The following is a 17565-nucleotide window of genomic DNA, read 5'->3' as shown; positions in this document are numbered from 1 at the left end:
ATGTACTGTACAGTATTTAGTGTATATATAGGGATGGTCTAATCATGTACAGTATAGAATAGGCTTTGAAATTTTAATTGCACTATAAGTGCAGTTTTTCCTGCAAGATAGCTGAGAGACCCTGTAATGGTGGTAATATCTGTAAATGGTGGTCTACCCTCAAGTCATGACTCTTTGGAGTTGATTCAAGCATGCCTTCCCATGGAGTTGATGGAACTGCTGTATGTTGTCCTGAACAAAAGGCAGAACTTTTGGCTTAAGTCTTTGTAATCAAACGGTGTGGCGAGTCCATGGTGTTGCCTCAGTCATACTTTCCAGAGCCTAAGTTGTGTTTAATGGTCCTCAGGTCTAGAGAAGTTAAAGCTTTGCTTCTGGGTGTCGATAGTTATGACAGCATAGACACTAAGGGGATCTTTCCCATCTTAAAAAAAAAAAAAATTTGCTGCCCTCATTGCTTTAAGATTAGCTGAACCTGCAAGTTTACCTTCTGTTTGGAGGAAGGCCATCCTCTTGCCCTCTAAATAAAGGCAGATTCCAAAACAAGTTTATTGAAGGTAATAACCTGCTCCCAGCAGTACAGTTTAGGTTTCGTAAAGGCCTTGGTATTTTTCATGCACTATTGTCAATATTTACCATCTTGGGGAGTGCTCTTGATGAAGTTGCAGAGGCATGCATGGTTGGTATAGATTTTAGTGAGGTCATTGATCTTGTGAATTATGAAGCACTTATCTACAAGATGAGATTTTTGGGAATTGGTGGATCTTTTATAATATTGGAAATTGGTGAATCTTTCGTAAATACATGCACTTTTAACCCTTAAACGCCTACTGGACGTATCATACATCGACTAAAATTGTCTGTTGGGTGCCAAGTGGACGTACCGTATGTCGACTACAAAAAATTTCAACCTTCAGTCAACTTTGACTCGACCGAAATGGTCGAAAAACGCAATTGTAAGCTAAAACTCTTACATTCTAGTAATATTCAATCATGTACCTTCATTTTGCAACAAATTGGAAGTCTCTAGCACAATATTTCGATTTATGGTGAATTTTTGAAAAAACTTTTTTCCTTACGCCCGGTAACTCGCCGAAAATTTCAGAAATTCTTTTGTCATTTTGTCGTAATTTTTGCACTGTTTTATATTAGCCGTTACATAAAGTTTTATATAGGAAAATGTGCGCAATTTCATGTAAAATACAGCAACATACAACCCATGTTGTAGCTTTTATCAGTTTGGAAATATTTTCATATAAACCACAATTAACTGCCAAAATTTCAACCTTCGGTCAACTTTGACTTGACCGAAATGGTAAAAAAACGCAATTGTAAGCTAAAACTCTTACATTCTAGTAATATTCAATCATTTACCTTCATTTTGCAACAAATTGGAAGCCTCTAGCACAATATTTCGATTTATGGTGAATTTTTTAAAAAAACTTTTTCCTTATGTCCGCCCCAGAAATTCTTTCGTCACGTCGTAATGTTTGCACCGTTTTATATTAGTCGTTACATAAAGTTTTATATATGGAAATGTGTGCAATTTCATGTAGAATACAACAGAAAATAACTCATGGTTGTAGCTTTTATGAGTTTCGAAATATTTTCATATAAATCACGATAACTGCCAAAATTTCAACCTTCGGTCAACTTTAACTCGACCAAAATGGTCAAAAAATGCAATTATAAGCTAAAACTCTTACATTCTAGTAATATTCAATCATGTATCTTCATTTTGCAACAAACTGGAAGTCTCTAGCACAATATTTCGGTTTATGGTGAATTTCTGAAAAAAAAACCTTTTTCCTTACGTCTCTGCGCATGTAACTCGGCCGAACATCTCTGAAATTCTTTCGTCACGTTGTCGTAATGTTTGCATCGTTTTACATTAGTCGTTACATAAACTTTATATATGAAAATGTGTGCAATTTCATGTAGAATACAACAAAAATAGCTCATGATTGTAGCTTTATCAGTTTTGAAATATTTTCACATAAATCACGATAACTGCCAAAAATTTCAACCTTCGGTCAACTTTAACTCGACGAAAAATGGTCGAAAAACGCAATTGTAAGCTAAAACTCTTACATTCTAGTAATATTCAATCATTTACCTTCATTTTGCGATAAATTGGAAGTCTCTAGCACAATATTTCGATTTATAGTGAATTTTTGAAAAAACATTTTCCTTACGTCCATACGGTAACTCGGCCGAACATCTCAGAAATTCTTTCGTCATGTTGTCGTAATGTTTGCACCGTTTTATATTAGTCGTTATATAAACTTTTATATATGAAAATGTGTGCAATTTCATGTACAATACAACAGAAAAAACTCATGGTTGTAGCTTTTATCAGTTTTGAAATATTTTCATATAAATCACGATAAATAGAAAAAATTCGACTTTCGGTCAACTTTAACTCGGCCGAAATGGTCGAAAACTGCAATTAAGTTAAAACACTTACAGTCTAGTAATATTCAATCAATTAGCTTCATTTTTCAACAATGGGAAGTCTCTAGCACAATATTTTGATTTATGGGGAATTTTGAAAAAAATTTTTTTATCGTCGGCGTTATTTAATTCATGCATCATTTTGTGATAATATTTTCTCTGTGTTGCTTTGATCGTTTTACAATTTGTTATATACCAAAATCATCGCAATTTAGTGTACAATACAAAGAAAAAAAAATAACCCGTTAGCTTTAACCGTTTTGCTCACAGTGATTTGTATAAAATTATGTATGAAAAATTTTTTTTTTTGCTGTCATATATTTCAATATTTATATATATGATAATATTTTTTTCATTTCTGATGGTTGCATACTAAACTTCAGGCAATGACAAAAAAAGAAGCCAAAAATGAACTCTTAATCTTAAAAACTAAGCGTGCTGTGATTTTTTGAAAAAAACTTTTTTTCCGCTTCGGCGCTAACTCCCGAACGCCGCCAGCATACGGGAGACGTTTTTGTAAATAGAGGCTCTGCGTTTAAGGGTTAATAGAAAGAACCCTAAGGGTTTGTCTTGATGGCCAGTATAGAAGCTTTCATAATGCTATTTCAGCTGTGCATCAAGGTAGTGTTCTTGAACCTTTGCTATTTATTAGCTACACTAGTGACAGGTCTGGAGAACAAACTGATCATATATGCTGATGAGGGTACTCTTCTAGCTATTGTTCCTTCTCTATGCCATAGGTCTGTGGTTGCACAATCTGTGAATAGAAATCTGGCGTGTATTCATGAGTGGAGTAGGACATGGGACATGAAGCTTAGCCCCTCTACAACTTCTTCAGTATAAATAGTAGTTGATTCAGAACACTTGCTTTTGCATCCTGATTTACATTTCAACGGTATAGTATTAAATTTCAGTCAAACTTAAGATCTTAGTTGTAACTTTTGATAAGAAATTGATTTTTGAGAAGCTTATACGTAATATTGCATCTCCTGTTTCTCAAAAAGTTTGTCTTGTGGAAATGATGTTTAGATTGGTTTGGGATGCTATTATGTCAAGTGTTTTAACTCTATTCTTCCTCTTGTTGGGTGTACTGTTCTCCAGTGCAGTCCTCTGGGACCAAGTCTCATCTCAAACTCTTTGATAGTTGTCATCAGTCAAGTTTATGTTGACAACTCTTAAATGCTGACTTGTAGTACCGACATAAAAGTTCGTTTGTTTGTTACATAAAATGTACTACAGCAACAGACATCCTCTGTACTCTTTTTTTTACTTGGCCCAGCTGTTTTAGCTCACAACACTAGGCAGGCTGCTGCTGTAAGCAATGTGATGTTCTATGGCATCAGGTTGAATACCACTCAGTCTCCTATGAGTTTTATCTTTGCTACAACTATAGTAAAATGTAGAATAGTTTGCCTAGTGCAGTTGTGGAATCATCTGATCTCAACGCTCTCTGCTAACATCTGAATTTCAGGTGTATTGGGTTTACTTCCTATTCCTATTTATTTATTTATCATTTCTTATAACTTGTCTCTACAGACTGATTTCCCTTTGGAACCATCTTGGGTTTAAAGTTTTCGACTCGGCCCGTAAGCATTGCTGAAGATTTAAAGAAAGTGAGTTAACATCAAAGGTCCAGTTACTTTGAAATATCAATCCTTTACCATTACATGATCAGATTTCCTACTGTAATCTATTTCTATACAGTATGGCTGTTTTTAAATTAAAGGGTAACACTACAAATACACAACAAATAAAAGAATCCCTTTACTAAAAACTTTTAATGTAAATTATAAACCAAAATATGTATTTACAGGCAGATAACTGTGGATCATTGCGTAAAAGAAAAAAAAATCAGGACTATATACAACACAATAAATATGTACAATTACAAATATTAATTACAATAGCAGTATTATACTGTACTTTGGTCCTTAAACTGCTTTATCTAAATTCTTCCTTCAAAGACCAAATTCCTTCACCTGATGATTTTCTATGGAAATCACAAATTTTGGTCAAAAGAGCCTTGAAGAATGGAGTCTGTGATGGTGGCAGTCTAGTGCGGAATCTGTTAATAATCTCTTGGGTAGATGCACTGCCATCTACTTCTGCCTGAAATGCAACAAAGTTCCTTATATCTGTTAATAAGTCTATATTTTCCTGAATTTCCTCTTCAACTTCTTCAGGTTCTGCTTCTACTGATACAGCAGTGGAAGGATAATCAGGATCATACTCTTCATCTGGCTCATCATTTGTTAACTCTGTGGATGCAACAGTTTTATTTCTCTGGTGAATACGAGAAAGTAACTGTGCAGATGACAGGCCATTAGAAGTTTTATTTCCAATTTTCTTTTTGGGAATAAAATCCATCTCTGAAGGGTTGTCTGAATCTTCATCCTCCAAGCCTCCATCGAACATGCGTTCCTTGTCTTTCTTGGATTTTATTTCGTCTTTCTTTATTTCCCTGTCAATGGAATCCGCAAACACTCTGTTCTTCTTACCTCCAAACTTGTGTTTACTTTTCTTCGGTTCTGACGTTTCATTATGGGATTCCCAAGGTCTACTACACCGAGCACGAGATGCTCTTACAGCCTTAAGTGCTTCTTTGGCTACCCTCTCAGCTTCACCTTCCATAAGAAGATAATCTGGATCATTGTTGCTTAAAATTGAATCATGACTAAGGGCTGTGTGAACCCCTGATTTCTTAAAGAGCTTTGTTAGAACATATTCATCCTGGGATTTGGCATTTTCTTTTTCAGCTGCCTCCTCCTCTTCTGTTTTACGGTATATCCGTTTCTTTACTAGGTAATCTATTCTCTCTCCATCAATCTTCTTACCTTTCTTATGAGAACTCTTTTTCTTATCTCTGTCTCTGAGTTTTTCTCTTTCCTTGTGCTTATCTTTCTTTTTGTGCTTTTTTCTATGCCTCTCTAATTTATCCTCCAGTAGGCTACAGTTTCCACTGTCAGAATTGTTGCCACATCCTGTTTCTTTATTAAGCTCAAAACTGCTGATGGAATGGTATTCAGAAACTTTAGGCTTGTGCTCCACAAATATATTTTCCATATCTTTTGCAATATGAGGCAATTTGTTAAGACCAGTTTCTTGTGTCACAGAAAAAGCATTGGAAGGATCATTTTTGCCATTTAGATCTTCATGTTCAATTTCTATTTCATGTTCAACTATTTCAATTTTTTCCATATGTTCTTTATCTGTTCCAGCTTTCATATCCATGTACTCATCACCTTTTTCAGTTTTAATATCTGTGTACTCTTTGTCTATTTCAGTTTTTATATCCATTTGTTTCTCATTTATTTCGGTTTTTGTATCAAGACTATCCTCATCTACTTCATTTTTTATATCCATAGTATCCTGAGTTAGGATATCCTGGCTATTTTCTTCTGATTTGTTACTTTTATCAATTTCATAACCTTGGGGATGATCTTTGAGACTATCACATTTCTGGGGGGAACTTGTATTTTTCTCCTCTGGCAAAGTTTTCTTTGCAATGTTCATGCTAATTTTCTTGGCCAAGTTTCTCATTCTTTCTTTCAGATCTGCATCTACCTGTAATTTAAGACCTGTGCTCAAAGTACAATCTGATTTTTGCTTCTCATCTTTATTGCTTACTTTCCTGGGCTTCTCTCTTTTGACAGGCATTTGGCTACTAGATTTATCATCATGCCCTTTTTTGACATCTCTATCAGTGTTCTTCAACTGTTTATTTGTAGCTTTGGAATTTCTACATGTTTCTTCATCACTATCCTGATTATCATCATTTACATCTACCTTTATTTCTGAATTTGTTCCTGCAAATATGGCAGAAGATTCTGTTTTCTCTTTCTCACCTTCATTCAAAGTAAAAAGCTCATACAAGTCATTGGTCTTGAAAAAACGCTGCTGTTTTGGGTCTTTTAGCACACGATTAGTTAAAAACTGTTTGAAAATCTGCCTGTGGTAAATCTTTTCTTCAATTGTTCCAGATGTGAGTAACCTGCAAATGGAGTGAAAGATGTAAATTTGGAAAACATTTTAACACAGAATGATAAAAAAAGCTTGTGATTAGGGAGCAAATCTGCTACACATAGTCAAAGCATAGTAAATTGTAAATCTGCAATATGTAGATAAACTTTTCTGTAGGAATGAAAAATTTCTTGGCTGTTACTGATAAATTGTAATACTTAATGAAAATGGAAATCTGCTACATCCTCTTGGTCACCTGATTTCTTTACATACAGTCAACCCTTGTTAAACTGGACCCTGTTAATCCAGATATCAGATAAGAAGGACACCAAAGAGGGTCAGCCAATTTAGAATACATGTTCGACCATGATTTAAGATAGTTAATGTTCCTCCGCTTGTCGCATTCCGTTTTCCTTTTTATTTACCAAAGGTAAATAAAAACTTTTCATTTATATTTTTACTTTATATATACTGTTCTGTATTTATACTGTGCTAAACTGAAATGTTTTTAACTTGTAACCAATGTAACTTGTGCACAATACGTAACATCATTAAGAAACGCTATTGTCTGGAAGGGTAGGAAGTATCATAACCAATCACGGAGCATTAACAGTTTTACTTACCTGCTGCCTGACTGGTAGCTACAGTATGATGCATTGTATGTTTTTCAGGAAAGAAAAGACATGACAAAGGTAAACTTTACGAAGACAAAAGCCGAGGGAGAGAGAGAGAGAGAGAGAAAATTGCCAGTTCCCTCTATGCAGCGTAATTCTATCCCTCAAGAGATTAAAGAGAAGAATTTTGTTTTAAAGGTATGTCAACACAGCGTTAGTAGATATCTTCTGAAGCAAATAAAAATTATATATTGCTGAATAATCTCTGAACCAACAATTTTGCACTCAAAGTAATAAGAAAGAATTCATTCTATTCTTCACATAATCAGTAAAATACATACACTTAAAAACTATGTATTGTATTCAAAACACACACACTTATGTCATTATCAGCTTGTCTGAGAAAAAAGTTTTTGCTCATTCTCAAACAAAATACAGCTAAAACCCGATTGGCTGGCTGGTTGCCATGGAGATCTGCTAGCCATTGACAGCCCTCTACTTCTGTTCTATTTATTGAAAAGTATACCTTAGTTTTACCAGACCACTGAGCTGATTAACAGCTCTCCTAGGGCTGGCCTGAAGGATTAGACTTATTTTACGTGGCTAAAACCAACTGGTTACTTAGCAACGGGACCTACAGCTTATTGTGGAATCCGAACCACATTATAGCGAGAAATGAATTTCTATCACCAGAAATAAATTCCTTTATAGATATATGTCATGATGGCACTAAGTTTGAATGTTGCCATGATCGTGATTATTTGACTGCTGATGGCAAATTTACTCAATAATTTGCTTTATATAATTATTTCTTCATGAAAACAAGAATTCAACAATAATTTAACTTTAATATAGTGGTATGAAAAATCCCACATCAGTCTGTCGTTGTGATGCATCATCACCTGCAAATCCTATTCCCAGACCGTCCTCAAACTTACCACTGCAAACTGATGACGACTTTGGTGACAATAAAAAATAACCCTCTCCATGATCGATATGATGAAATGTATTTTATAGTCTTATCATTAAAAGTCACAAGTTGAATTACAATTATTTTGATCATGTATATTTTTGCGCTTTACGGAATGTTTTTGTTGAAAACAAAATGTGTTAGTGAACTTAAGGTCTTAATTGTCCCACTATTTTATTACTGATGATCTTAATTATCTCATTCATTTAACAGTATATTAATATAAATAATAAATAAACTATAATGAATAAATAACTAAAATGAAAAAACATGAAGGGAAAAAAATGTGTTTGCTGAAATTGTGATGTTTGATTGTGCTCCTGTGTTTGCTGCGATTGTGATGTTTCATTATGCTCCTGACCCCACAGTTCTCAAATCCGGAAAATTCCAAAAACCGAAACACATCTGTCCCCAAGGATTTCAGGTAAAGGATTGTGTACCTGTAATCTAAATTTCATTATCTTACTTTTCACTTTTGAGACTCCACTTCTTTTTACTTAACATTTATGCATTCATGTCTCGGCCTAGGCATCTACATATGCGGCTGAATTCTATAATTTTTATCATGTTTTATTCTTCATTTTTCATCGTAAGAGCTTTAATTCAAACATTTCTACTTTGGTTTATTATTCATACTCTTTATAGAAATAATGAAATACAGTATACTTATAGGTACAGGCAGTCCCCGGCTGTCGGCTGGCTTGGTTATCAGTGATCCGGTTGTACGGCGCTTCTCTAGCGATGAAAATTGGCAATTTTCGGCGCTGAAAATCGCTGATTTCCACTTGTTGGCGCCGATAATTGAGTATTGACACTAATACATACCTAAAAGAGGCACTGATAACTGAAAATTGATGATTTTCGGGCGCCAATAAGCCCTGAAAATCGCTGAAAAATTGCCAATTTTTGGTTATCATCACACCGTCAGAGTGGAACCTTTCGATAACCAGGGACTGCCTGTATACATATAGATATCATCGGTTAAACCAGACTATCAGCTAAGATGGACACTCTGGCCCCCCTACTAGTCCGTCTTAACGAGGGTCGACTGTACATTTCATTTTCTTCTTAAACAAGCTAAATAATGCTCTTTATTTTATAGGTAAACTTAATTACACCATCCAATGCTGAAGCAAATACCATGAGGATGAAGACAGAGCCAGGATACCTTGAAAAAAGAAAGCCGTCAGCTTAAATAAGTATAAATATATTCCTGTAAGCAAAAACTTTTAAATTTTATCTTTTATGACAATCACAAGGAAGATCACAAACATCCACCTGCACAGTATGCTCAGAATGAATTAGGCTTTTTGTTTTACATTAGTGGTGGCAAGATCCCACTCAGCTTGAATATAATAGATAATGGTATGGTTAAGTATAAAGCATTCATAATGGTGTGATTAAGTGTAAAGCTTTGTTTCAGTTCAATATCTGTGCTGCATAATGGATAATGGTATGATAATGCCCTAAGTATAAAGCTTTGCTTCAGTTCAATACCTGTGCTGCAAAGTTAAAAAGCATCTCTGAAAATGAACCTATTATCACACAAAGATCACCTATATCCATTATAAACATATTGTAACTGTGTCCACCATTTAACTTTTTTGAGGCAATGACTAACAGTTTCCTAACCATTGAGGACTGTCTGCAGATGAGCAAACAAGAGTACAAAATGCAATTAGGAGTAGAAAGGTGACATCCCTGTGCCAAAAACTAGAACATATTGATCAACGTTGGTCGAGTGAAAAATGAGTGTCACTAAAGAATTGCAATTACTACTCATCCTTACGTAATAATGTAGATGAGTTCACAGCACTCCAATCCAGTAGCTGGGTTCATGGCACCTGATGCAGCCATGTGGCTGGTTTCAAGGCACCTTCAGAGGCAACAATTTAGATTCATGGCCTCTTCCAACGCAACTGGTTTCACAGTCCTCTTGAGGCAGTGACAGCTGGGAGCAGGGTACCCTTATTAGAGCTAAGTGGAAGAGGCCAGAGCCCACTCTGATCAGTTCACGACACCCACTTTGCACAGCAAATAAAATGGGCTCGTGGAACCCTCCGACACAGAGACAACTGGAGTCACAGTATTCTCTGACATATTGTGTAGTTTGGTTCACGGCACACTCCTATGCATCTGAGTTTAAGGCACCTCCCTGTGCAGCTGGGTTCACTTTGGCCTCCAATGTAGCAATGCAGCTGGATTCACAGGGCCCCAAAACAGCAAAAGGGTTTACAGCCCCCTCTTAACTTACTGAAGCAGTTCACAATGCCTATTTGATGAAGTTAGGTTAACAGCAACCTCGATACAGCTACACTGCAGGATTCTTGATGTCCTTTGGTACAGCTGGGGTCTTGGTACCCTCTGACACAGAGATTGAGCTCTTCAATCCAGTGACCCCTCTGCTAAAGTGCTGTAGCAAATTCACACCACCCTACATTACTGCAATGAAGCTAGGTTTATGGTATCCTTTGAAGTAGCTATGCAAAGGGGTTCACATCACCTTCTAATGCAGCAAAGCAATTGGGCCCAAGGTTTTCTCTGATGGGTTCAAAGCAGTCTCTGAAGCAGTGAAGCAACAGTTCATGGCATGCTCTGATGGGTTCATGATTCCCTCTAGTTGACCAACACACCTGAACTAGCAGGGGCCTTTGTGGGCCTTTGTTCCAGAAATGCAGCTCAGTTCAGAGAGACTTGGGGCAGCAATGCAACTACAATTGAGAGAACTAATGCAACTAGGTGCATGGCACTCTCCACTATAGCAAAGCAACTGGGTTCATGCAGCTGATTTCACAGCACCCCCTCTTCTGAGGCAGTGTTACAGGATTCATGCTATCTCTACTGCATATGGACTTACAGTACTTCTCAATGTAGCTGTCTTTTTGTGTGACCCTCCAGTGTAGCTAGATTCATCCCCCCCTTAAAAGTCAGCTGGGTACACAGTATCTCCACTTTAGAAATGCAGGAGAGTTCAAGGTGCCCTTCAGTGCAGCTGGGTTCACCCTGTTTCCTATGCAGTTGGATTCAGTGACTTCATATAGAATCCTCCAACGCATCAGTAAAGCCGAGTTCCTGATACTTGCTAATGCAGACGGATTCACAATGCCTGATGCAGCAAGGTTCATGACACCTTCAGATACACCTGGTTCATGGTAACTGTAGCCGTAAGACAGAGTTATGCAGCTGGTTTTAGGGTGCCCTTGAACTTAGCTGAGTTCACAGTATTCTCAACATAACTGCAATCAGGGTACCATCAAAGCTAAGTTTACAGCAATGCACCTGGGGTCACAGCAGCCTCCACAACCTAGCAATGATGCTGGTTTCGCAGCACTCTCCCAGTAAGGTGTGTCACCTGAGTTTTCACAGCTGGGTCCCGTCTAATGTACCCAGGTTCCTGGTGCCCTCTGATACAGGTGGGTTTTTGGCACTTACCAATGCAGCAGCACAGCTTGATGCACACTGCCCCTTATGATTCAACACCACCTTTTTAAAAGTGTCAGGTAGGTTCTTGGCACCATCCCAGGCAGCTAGGTTGACAGCACTTTCCATCACAAAGATGTAACAAAGTCACACCTCTTCCATTGTAGCAATGAAGCTCAGTTCATGAAACCATCTATGCAGCCATGCAGAGGAGTTCACAGGGCACTACATTTCAGCAAAGCAGGTCCCAGTGCCCTCTGTTGCAGAAATGCAGCTCTGTTCACCATGAGTTATGAAACACTGACCCATCTGCATTTGCATATGGTGCAATTAAGTACTGAGCAATTTAATCTTTATTGTAACAATGCAACTGGGTTCATGAAACTTCCCAATGCAGATAGCTTTACAATACTTTCTGATCTAGCTGTGTTACTGTGACCCTCCAGTGCAGTGGGTTTATGCTGTCTTCCAAGGCAATGGATCCACAGCATCTCCAATCCAGCAACACAATTTCACAGGCACCCTAATGGCAGGTGAATCTGCCCCATTTTACTACGCAGCAGGGATTACAGCCTCTCCTAATGCAGCAGCACAGCTGGGTTTGTAGCCAGTTCTTATGCAACAACATAGCTGAGTTGACTGCCTTCCAATACAGTGGCATAACCAAGTTCACAACACTTTCAGCGCATCAGGGTCAGCAGCACCCTACAATACAGCTGGCTCTATAGTACCCTCCAATGCAGCCAGTTTCCATGTGAACCCCTCTGACAAAAATGGCTCCACAACCAACCTTGAAGTTACTACACGTCACATCACTTCTAAGGAAGCAATGTGGTAGTGGATTCACAACCACCTACACTGTAGCAATAAAGCTTGGTTCACAGTGCCCTCCAATGCAGCTAAGTTCACTGCATCTTCTCATTCAGTTCCTTCCTAAGCAGCAAAGTTCACAGTGCCCTCCAATGCAGCAAAGTTCACTGCATCCTCTAATTCAGTGCCTTCTTGAGCAGCTAAGTTCACAGTGCCCCCTGACATAGCTGGGTTCACAGTGCCCCTGGACACAGCTGGGTTCACAGTGGCCCCTGACACAGGTGGGTTTACAGTGCCCTGCCACAGCTAGGTTTGCAGTGCCCACCAACACAGCTGGGTTCACAGTGCCCTCTGACAAAGCTGAGTTCAGTGACCTCTGATAAAGCTGGGTTCACAGTGCCCTCCGATACAGTGGGGCTCATGGTGCCCTCAAATGTAGCTGGGTTGACAGTGCCTTTAATGCAGCTGGGTTCACTGCACCTTCCAGCACAACTGGGTTCTTACTGCCTTCCAGGCACAGGTTTTCATTGCACTCAGAACCAGCTGAATTCTGAAGTGCCTTCCATATATATTAATGCAGCTGGTTTTGTGCTCCCCTACATTACAGTAACATACCTGGATACAGAGTGCTCTGCAAGGCAACATTTAACAAAAATGGCAGTTTCTGCTATTTCAACTGCTCATCCCTGCAGTGTCAATAAGAATGATAAAGGCCTTTTACACTTGCCATACAGCCTTACAGTTTTCTTTAAATGGCCATGGTCAAGAGTGAAGTCTTGTCTTGCTGTTGCTGGCCAGCTGACCAATCGTACCTACACCAGCAGCTCTTGACTTATCTATACCAGGGTGTAACACACACTGTTAAACTTCCTCCTAACCATAAACATAAATGTTCCTTTCCTGTTTGGCTGCTGCACCAGAACCATAAATGTTTCACTCAATTACTCTTGGCAGTCTCAAAAAGAGTTATTAGAGTGGCCTCTAATTTGCAGTTACCATTCTTAACCACGTTGATCTGAACTGTGCTCTTTCCCTAGCTGTGAAAGGAGACATTTTTCTCCTACAAACTGTCATCTTCCCACAGCAGCTGTTCTATTACCTGTCTTGTTTTGATGAGAAAGGCAAGCCAGATTACTATGGGAGGAAACCTCTTCTATCAATATCTCTATTTCCTTGCTACATTTACATTTTATCTTCCCCCGAACAAAAAATTGATGGACTGGACAATTGTACAAAAGCATATCCAACAAGGATTGTGCAATAAAGGATCTGTAACCCACATGGATACAGAAAGGTGGAATTTGTATCTGTATGAACACACCCGACTAAAAAAAAAAGACAGCAGCCAGGTGTTTTGACCAAGATTAACCAATTAACACCACCTTTGTTTTATACTGACAGGTCCTTCAAGTCAAATTTCTCTTAATTGTTTTCCCTTTAGTTATGTAAACTAAACAGAATAAGGAAACACCTTTTAAACCCTGGGGAACAAAGAATAGCAATGATAAAAACAAGCGATCTAACTAATACAACCATCTTATTTCAGGTACACTTGGATTTGTCAATACTGTTCATGCACTGAATGACCTGTTGTGACCAGAAGCACAATTCTTTCTATCAAGAATATAAATTATCTGAAGAACTACGCAGAATACCATGATAATACCATACCATGAAAAGTATATAGAAATCTTGAAGTATAAAACCCAGTTTGCAAAGGAGGATTTATTTTAACTCTTCACCTGACAAGGTAGAGAAGAAAATTTCTTGCACAATTCAACTGATTTGCTTAAACAGTACAACACTTTATATAATGTAAAAAGTTGTTTATCAAAAACAAAATTAAGAAAAACGAAATAAAACTTTTATCATTATCACAATTACATGTGCTTGAGATTAACATGTCACCCCTAAATTTTAACTTTTAACTTAATTGCCATTCTTGCTATACAAGTCATAAAATGAAATAAAAATTCAAATTTATCTTGTACTATATAAATAAACATGAAATAAACATCCCCACAAGAGACATGCCATACTGTAGGAGTAAACATGGAATAAACTACAGGCAGTCCCCGGTTATCTGTGGGGTTCCGTTTCATAGGGTGTGATGATAACAGAAAATCGCCACTAACCGAAAATCGGCGATTTCAGCGATTTTCGGGAGTTATTGGTGCCGAAAAGCGCTGATTTTCAGTTATTGGCGCCTCTGTTAGGTATGTAGCGGTGCCGATAAGTGGAAATCGGCGATTTTCGGTGCCGAAAATTGCCAATTTTCGTCGCTAGACAAGCACTATAAAACTGAATCACTGTTAACCGGGGACTGCCTGTATGCCCATAAGCAACAAAATAAATGAACTTGCCTATAAATTGTAACATGGCGCAACTGCCCAATTCTCCAGGCACGTTCTCTTGCTTGCGAATCTGTGGATGGATTCCAGTCTGGGTCAAATATAACGACTCTGTCTGCTCCTGTCAAGTTCACACCTAGTCCTCCAACACGGGTTGTCAAAAGGAAGACAAAGTATGAAGTGTCTACATTGAACTTGTCAATTAACGGTTGGCGTGATGACACAGTGGTGGTGCTGAAATATTTAGATTAATTAAAACCACTTGAATACATGTAACATTGCAATACAGTATACATAACACATTTTAGTATCATCACCTCCAGTTATAAAGGATAAGTTTACATATAACACTTGTAGAAAAAGAAGGGTGGAGGAAACTGAAACGAAATCGTTAAAACAAACATTGGACATTTAACAGAAGATGATAGAACACCAAGAAGTCTGTGTGCTTGCCCTGTCAGAGTACTGTATAACAAGAGGGGTGCAAATTGGGGACAAAATTATAATGACTTGCAGGCCATAAATCAGGTGGATTACCTGGTGTATTGACCTGTTAAACTAACAAAATATAATTATTGAAAGTTTATACTGCAACAAATGTAACACTATTCTCTCCTTTGTTCTTAATAACTAATATTAATAGTAAGTTTCTTGTGCTTTTCTCCCCTCCCTGCACTCCTCGAGATGAATGTTGACGCACACACACACAAATGACATTCTTTTCCCTCAGGGCCAATAAGTGAGGGCTGAGCAATGCACTATAGGTCTCTTCTTCTTACAATATCTTGTAAGTTAGTGTGACTGGCGACATTTCACGATTAAGTCTGCAGTAAAATGTGTTTTATAATAAAAACTTTTCTAATGAGCAAGCTACATTACTTACCCATCCATTTTTAAATAGGAATGTTCTTCATCTACAAGGAACTTTTCAAGAATACACATCATCTGCCGTGACTGTGTAAAAAGAAGTACACGATGCCCTTGTTTTGACCACAGCCGTAATATTGATTGAAGGACGTGCATCTTGCCAGAGCGGCCCCACCAACCATACTTCAATTCAGGCTTAAAGAAAACACTAAGAATTAGCAAGAAAGTTGTAATATTACTATAAAAAATCCATTAAAATGCGATAAATTACTGCTACCCAGTCTCTATACTATCTATCTATCTCTCTCTCTCTCTCCTCACAGACAAATATGAGGGTTTCCTATGGTACTAAAGTAATTCAACAAACTTGAACTGTTCAAGTAATGTGGGGAAAAAGAAATCATACAGAACTATCTAGGTTTTTAATAATAAATTTTTGGCAGCTCTTCCTTCCAGAGAGCAACTGATTTTGCTGATGGTAATACTGAAATGTTTTCAGTACATATGAAGAAAACCTATACCACTGCTAGATTGTTTCAATGCCAACAAAAGGTACACAGTAAAAGACATGATATAGTTAAATGCAGAAGGACAATTTTGTACAAGTTAAATTATGAAATATGAAATGACACCATCTAAGGTACAATTTTAAAAAGTCTAAGATTTAATTTATATCTACTAAAACTGCCATCACAACAACACATCTAAGAAAGGATAGAAACTGTTTATAATCATGTTACCTGTATATAAAATTAAACATTCCCACCCTGATAGCATTATGACCACAGTAAAAATGCTGGCATTTGAATGGTTTACCACACCGTAACCGCTGTAAAGAAAAGTGACAATAATGCCTGCTTTTGTAACCCCTCATAGAAACATTGTTTTCACTTGCACTTCATTGTAACAACATGCACTTCATTGTAACAATTTATTATTGTTAATGATTACCACAAATGTCAGAAAGATGGAATTGCATTACAATTGTGTTTGCAAGTCTTACAGGGGAGAAAATGGCAGAAATTGAAATGATGTGTCCTTGCATTTCCATCTGTTTACTCACCTGTAAACCAGATTCAAAACCATCATAGGTACGAGGTCCACCAGTGTACAAATCTGGGTGATTGCAAATCTTCCGCAGATTAATTAGTCCCACAAAAACCTGAAATTCAAGAAATATTTTGTGATACTCCCCTCACCCACTATTATGCACATAACTCCGCACTCACATTTTGCTTACATTACAGTACGGATTTAACATAAAATCAACCTAGGCTCTGGAAAACCCTTTACCATCTGCATTATATATATAGTAAAATAATAAAACTACTGGACATATGGACTGAAACTTGAGGTACCGTCAAGTCCCATTTATCTGGATTCCAAATATAAGTCAAATAACCAGACACACTAGTAAAAATAAAACAATTAAGATTAACGAACATTACCTTGATCAAAGTTTTTTCCATGGGTATCTAATAAATTAAGCAGATGCAAGTTCCTTTTCTCAAGCTAATCTTTCAATTATTACCAAATATGTGAAAAGTATAGCAAAGCCTAAGTTTACAATTACTGTATTCATGATACTAAAAATATACAGTACAGTAATATAATAATGATTCATCCTTAAATCAACCAATTTTAATGTAGAGTAATACAAACACAAGTAGAAAAAGGCAAAGGCAACAAAATTTGATGGAAAATTGGGGACCAGGACTCTGGACCTTTGATTTAAGGCTGCGTACACGCGGTTGAGCAGTGTTCGCTGGACAACCAACTGTTAGGCCCTGTCCACACGGTCGAGCTCTGCTCGGTAAACTTTGCCTCTTTGCGGGCTATGCCTGTCATATGCATTTATGCTGCTGTCCGAACAACGCTGGTTGGATAGTGAGAGCCTGGCAGTGACTGACACAGGGCCGAGTTGTGTACAATATGGATTGTACGACACGCAAGAAGAAAATTGCGCTGTGTATTGTTGTAGCAATGTGTGCAAAGATACACAGCGACAAGACAGAAAAGGACATGGTGGAAAGAGTGGCTAGAAAGAAGAGCAGACATAGGAAGTCATATGACGATATTGCGGGAACTGGGACATGGCTATGAATCAGATTTCATCAACTAT

General features: G+C 37.6%; 1 protein-coding gene across 2 annotated transcripts in view; it reads right to left on the bottom strand.

Annotated features, from left to right (window-relative positions):
- Positions 1-4202: 4202 nt before the first annotated feature.
- The window catches only part of LOC136847113 (DNA excision repair protein ERCC-6-like), a 248636-nt gene continuing 235273 nt past the window's right edge, over positions 4203-17565 (bottom strand). For both annotated transcript variants that reach the window (XM_067118447.1, XM_067118448.1), the window contains 4 exons: positions 16507-16605; positions 15460-15638; positions 14589-14810; positions 4203-6442 (listed from right to left, as the gene is read on the bottom strand). In XM_067118447.1, the coding sequence (XP_066974548.1) occupies positions 4393-6442; positions 14589-14810; positions 15460-15638; positions 16507-16605 (2550 nt within the window). In that variant the 3' untranslated portion in view covers positions 4203-4392. The remainder of the gene's footprint in view (positions 6443-14588; positions 14811-15459; positions 15639-16506; positions 16606-17565) is intronic.

This window comes from Macrobrachium rosenbergii, chromosome 16 (assembly GCF_040412425.1).
Source record: "Macrobrachium rosenbergii isolate ZJJX-2024 chromosome 16, ASM4041242v1, whole genome shotgun sequence".
NCBI lineage: Eukaryota > Metazoa > Arthropoda > Malacostraca > Decapoda > Palaemonidae > Macrobrachium > Macrobrachium rosenbergii.
The sequence above is the reverse complement of the archived record's forward strand: the minus strand, read 5'-3'. Positions and strand labels throughout refer to the sequence as shown.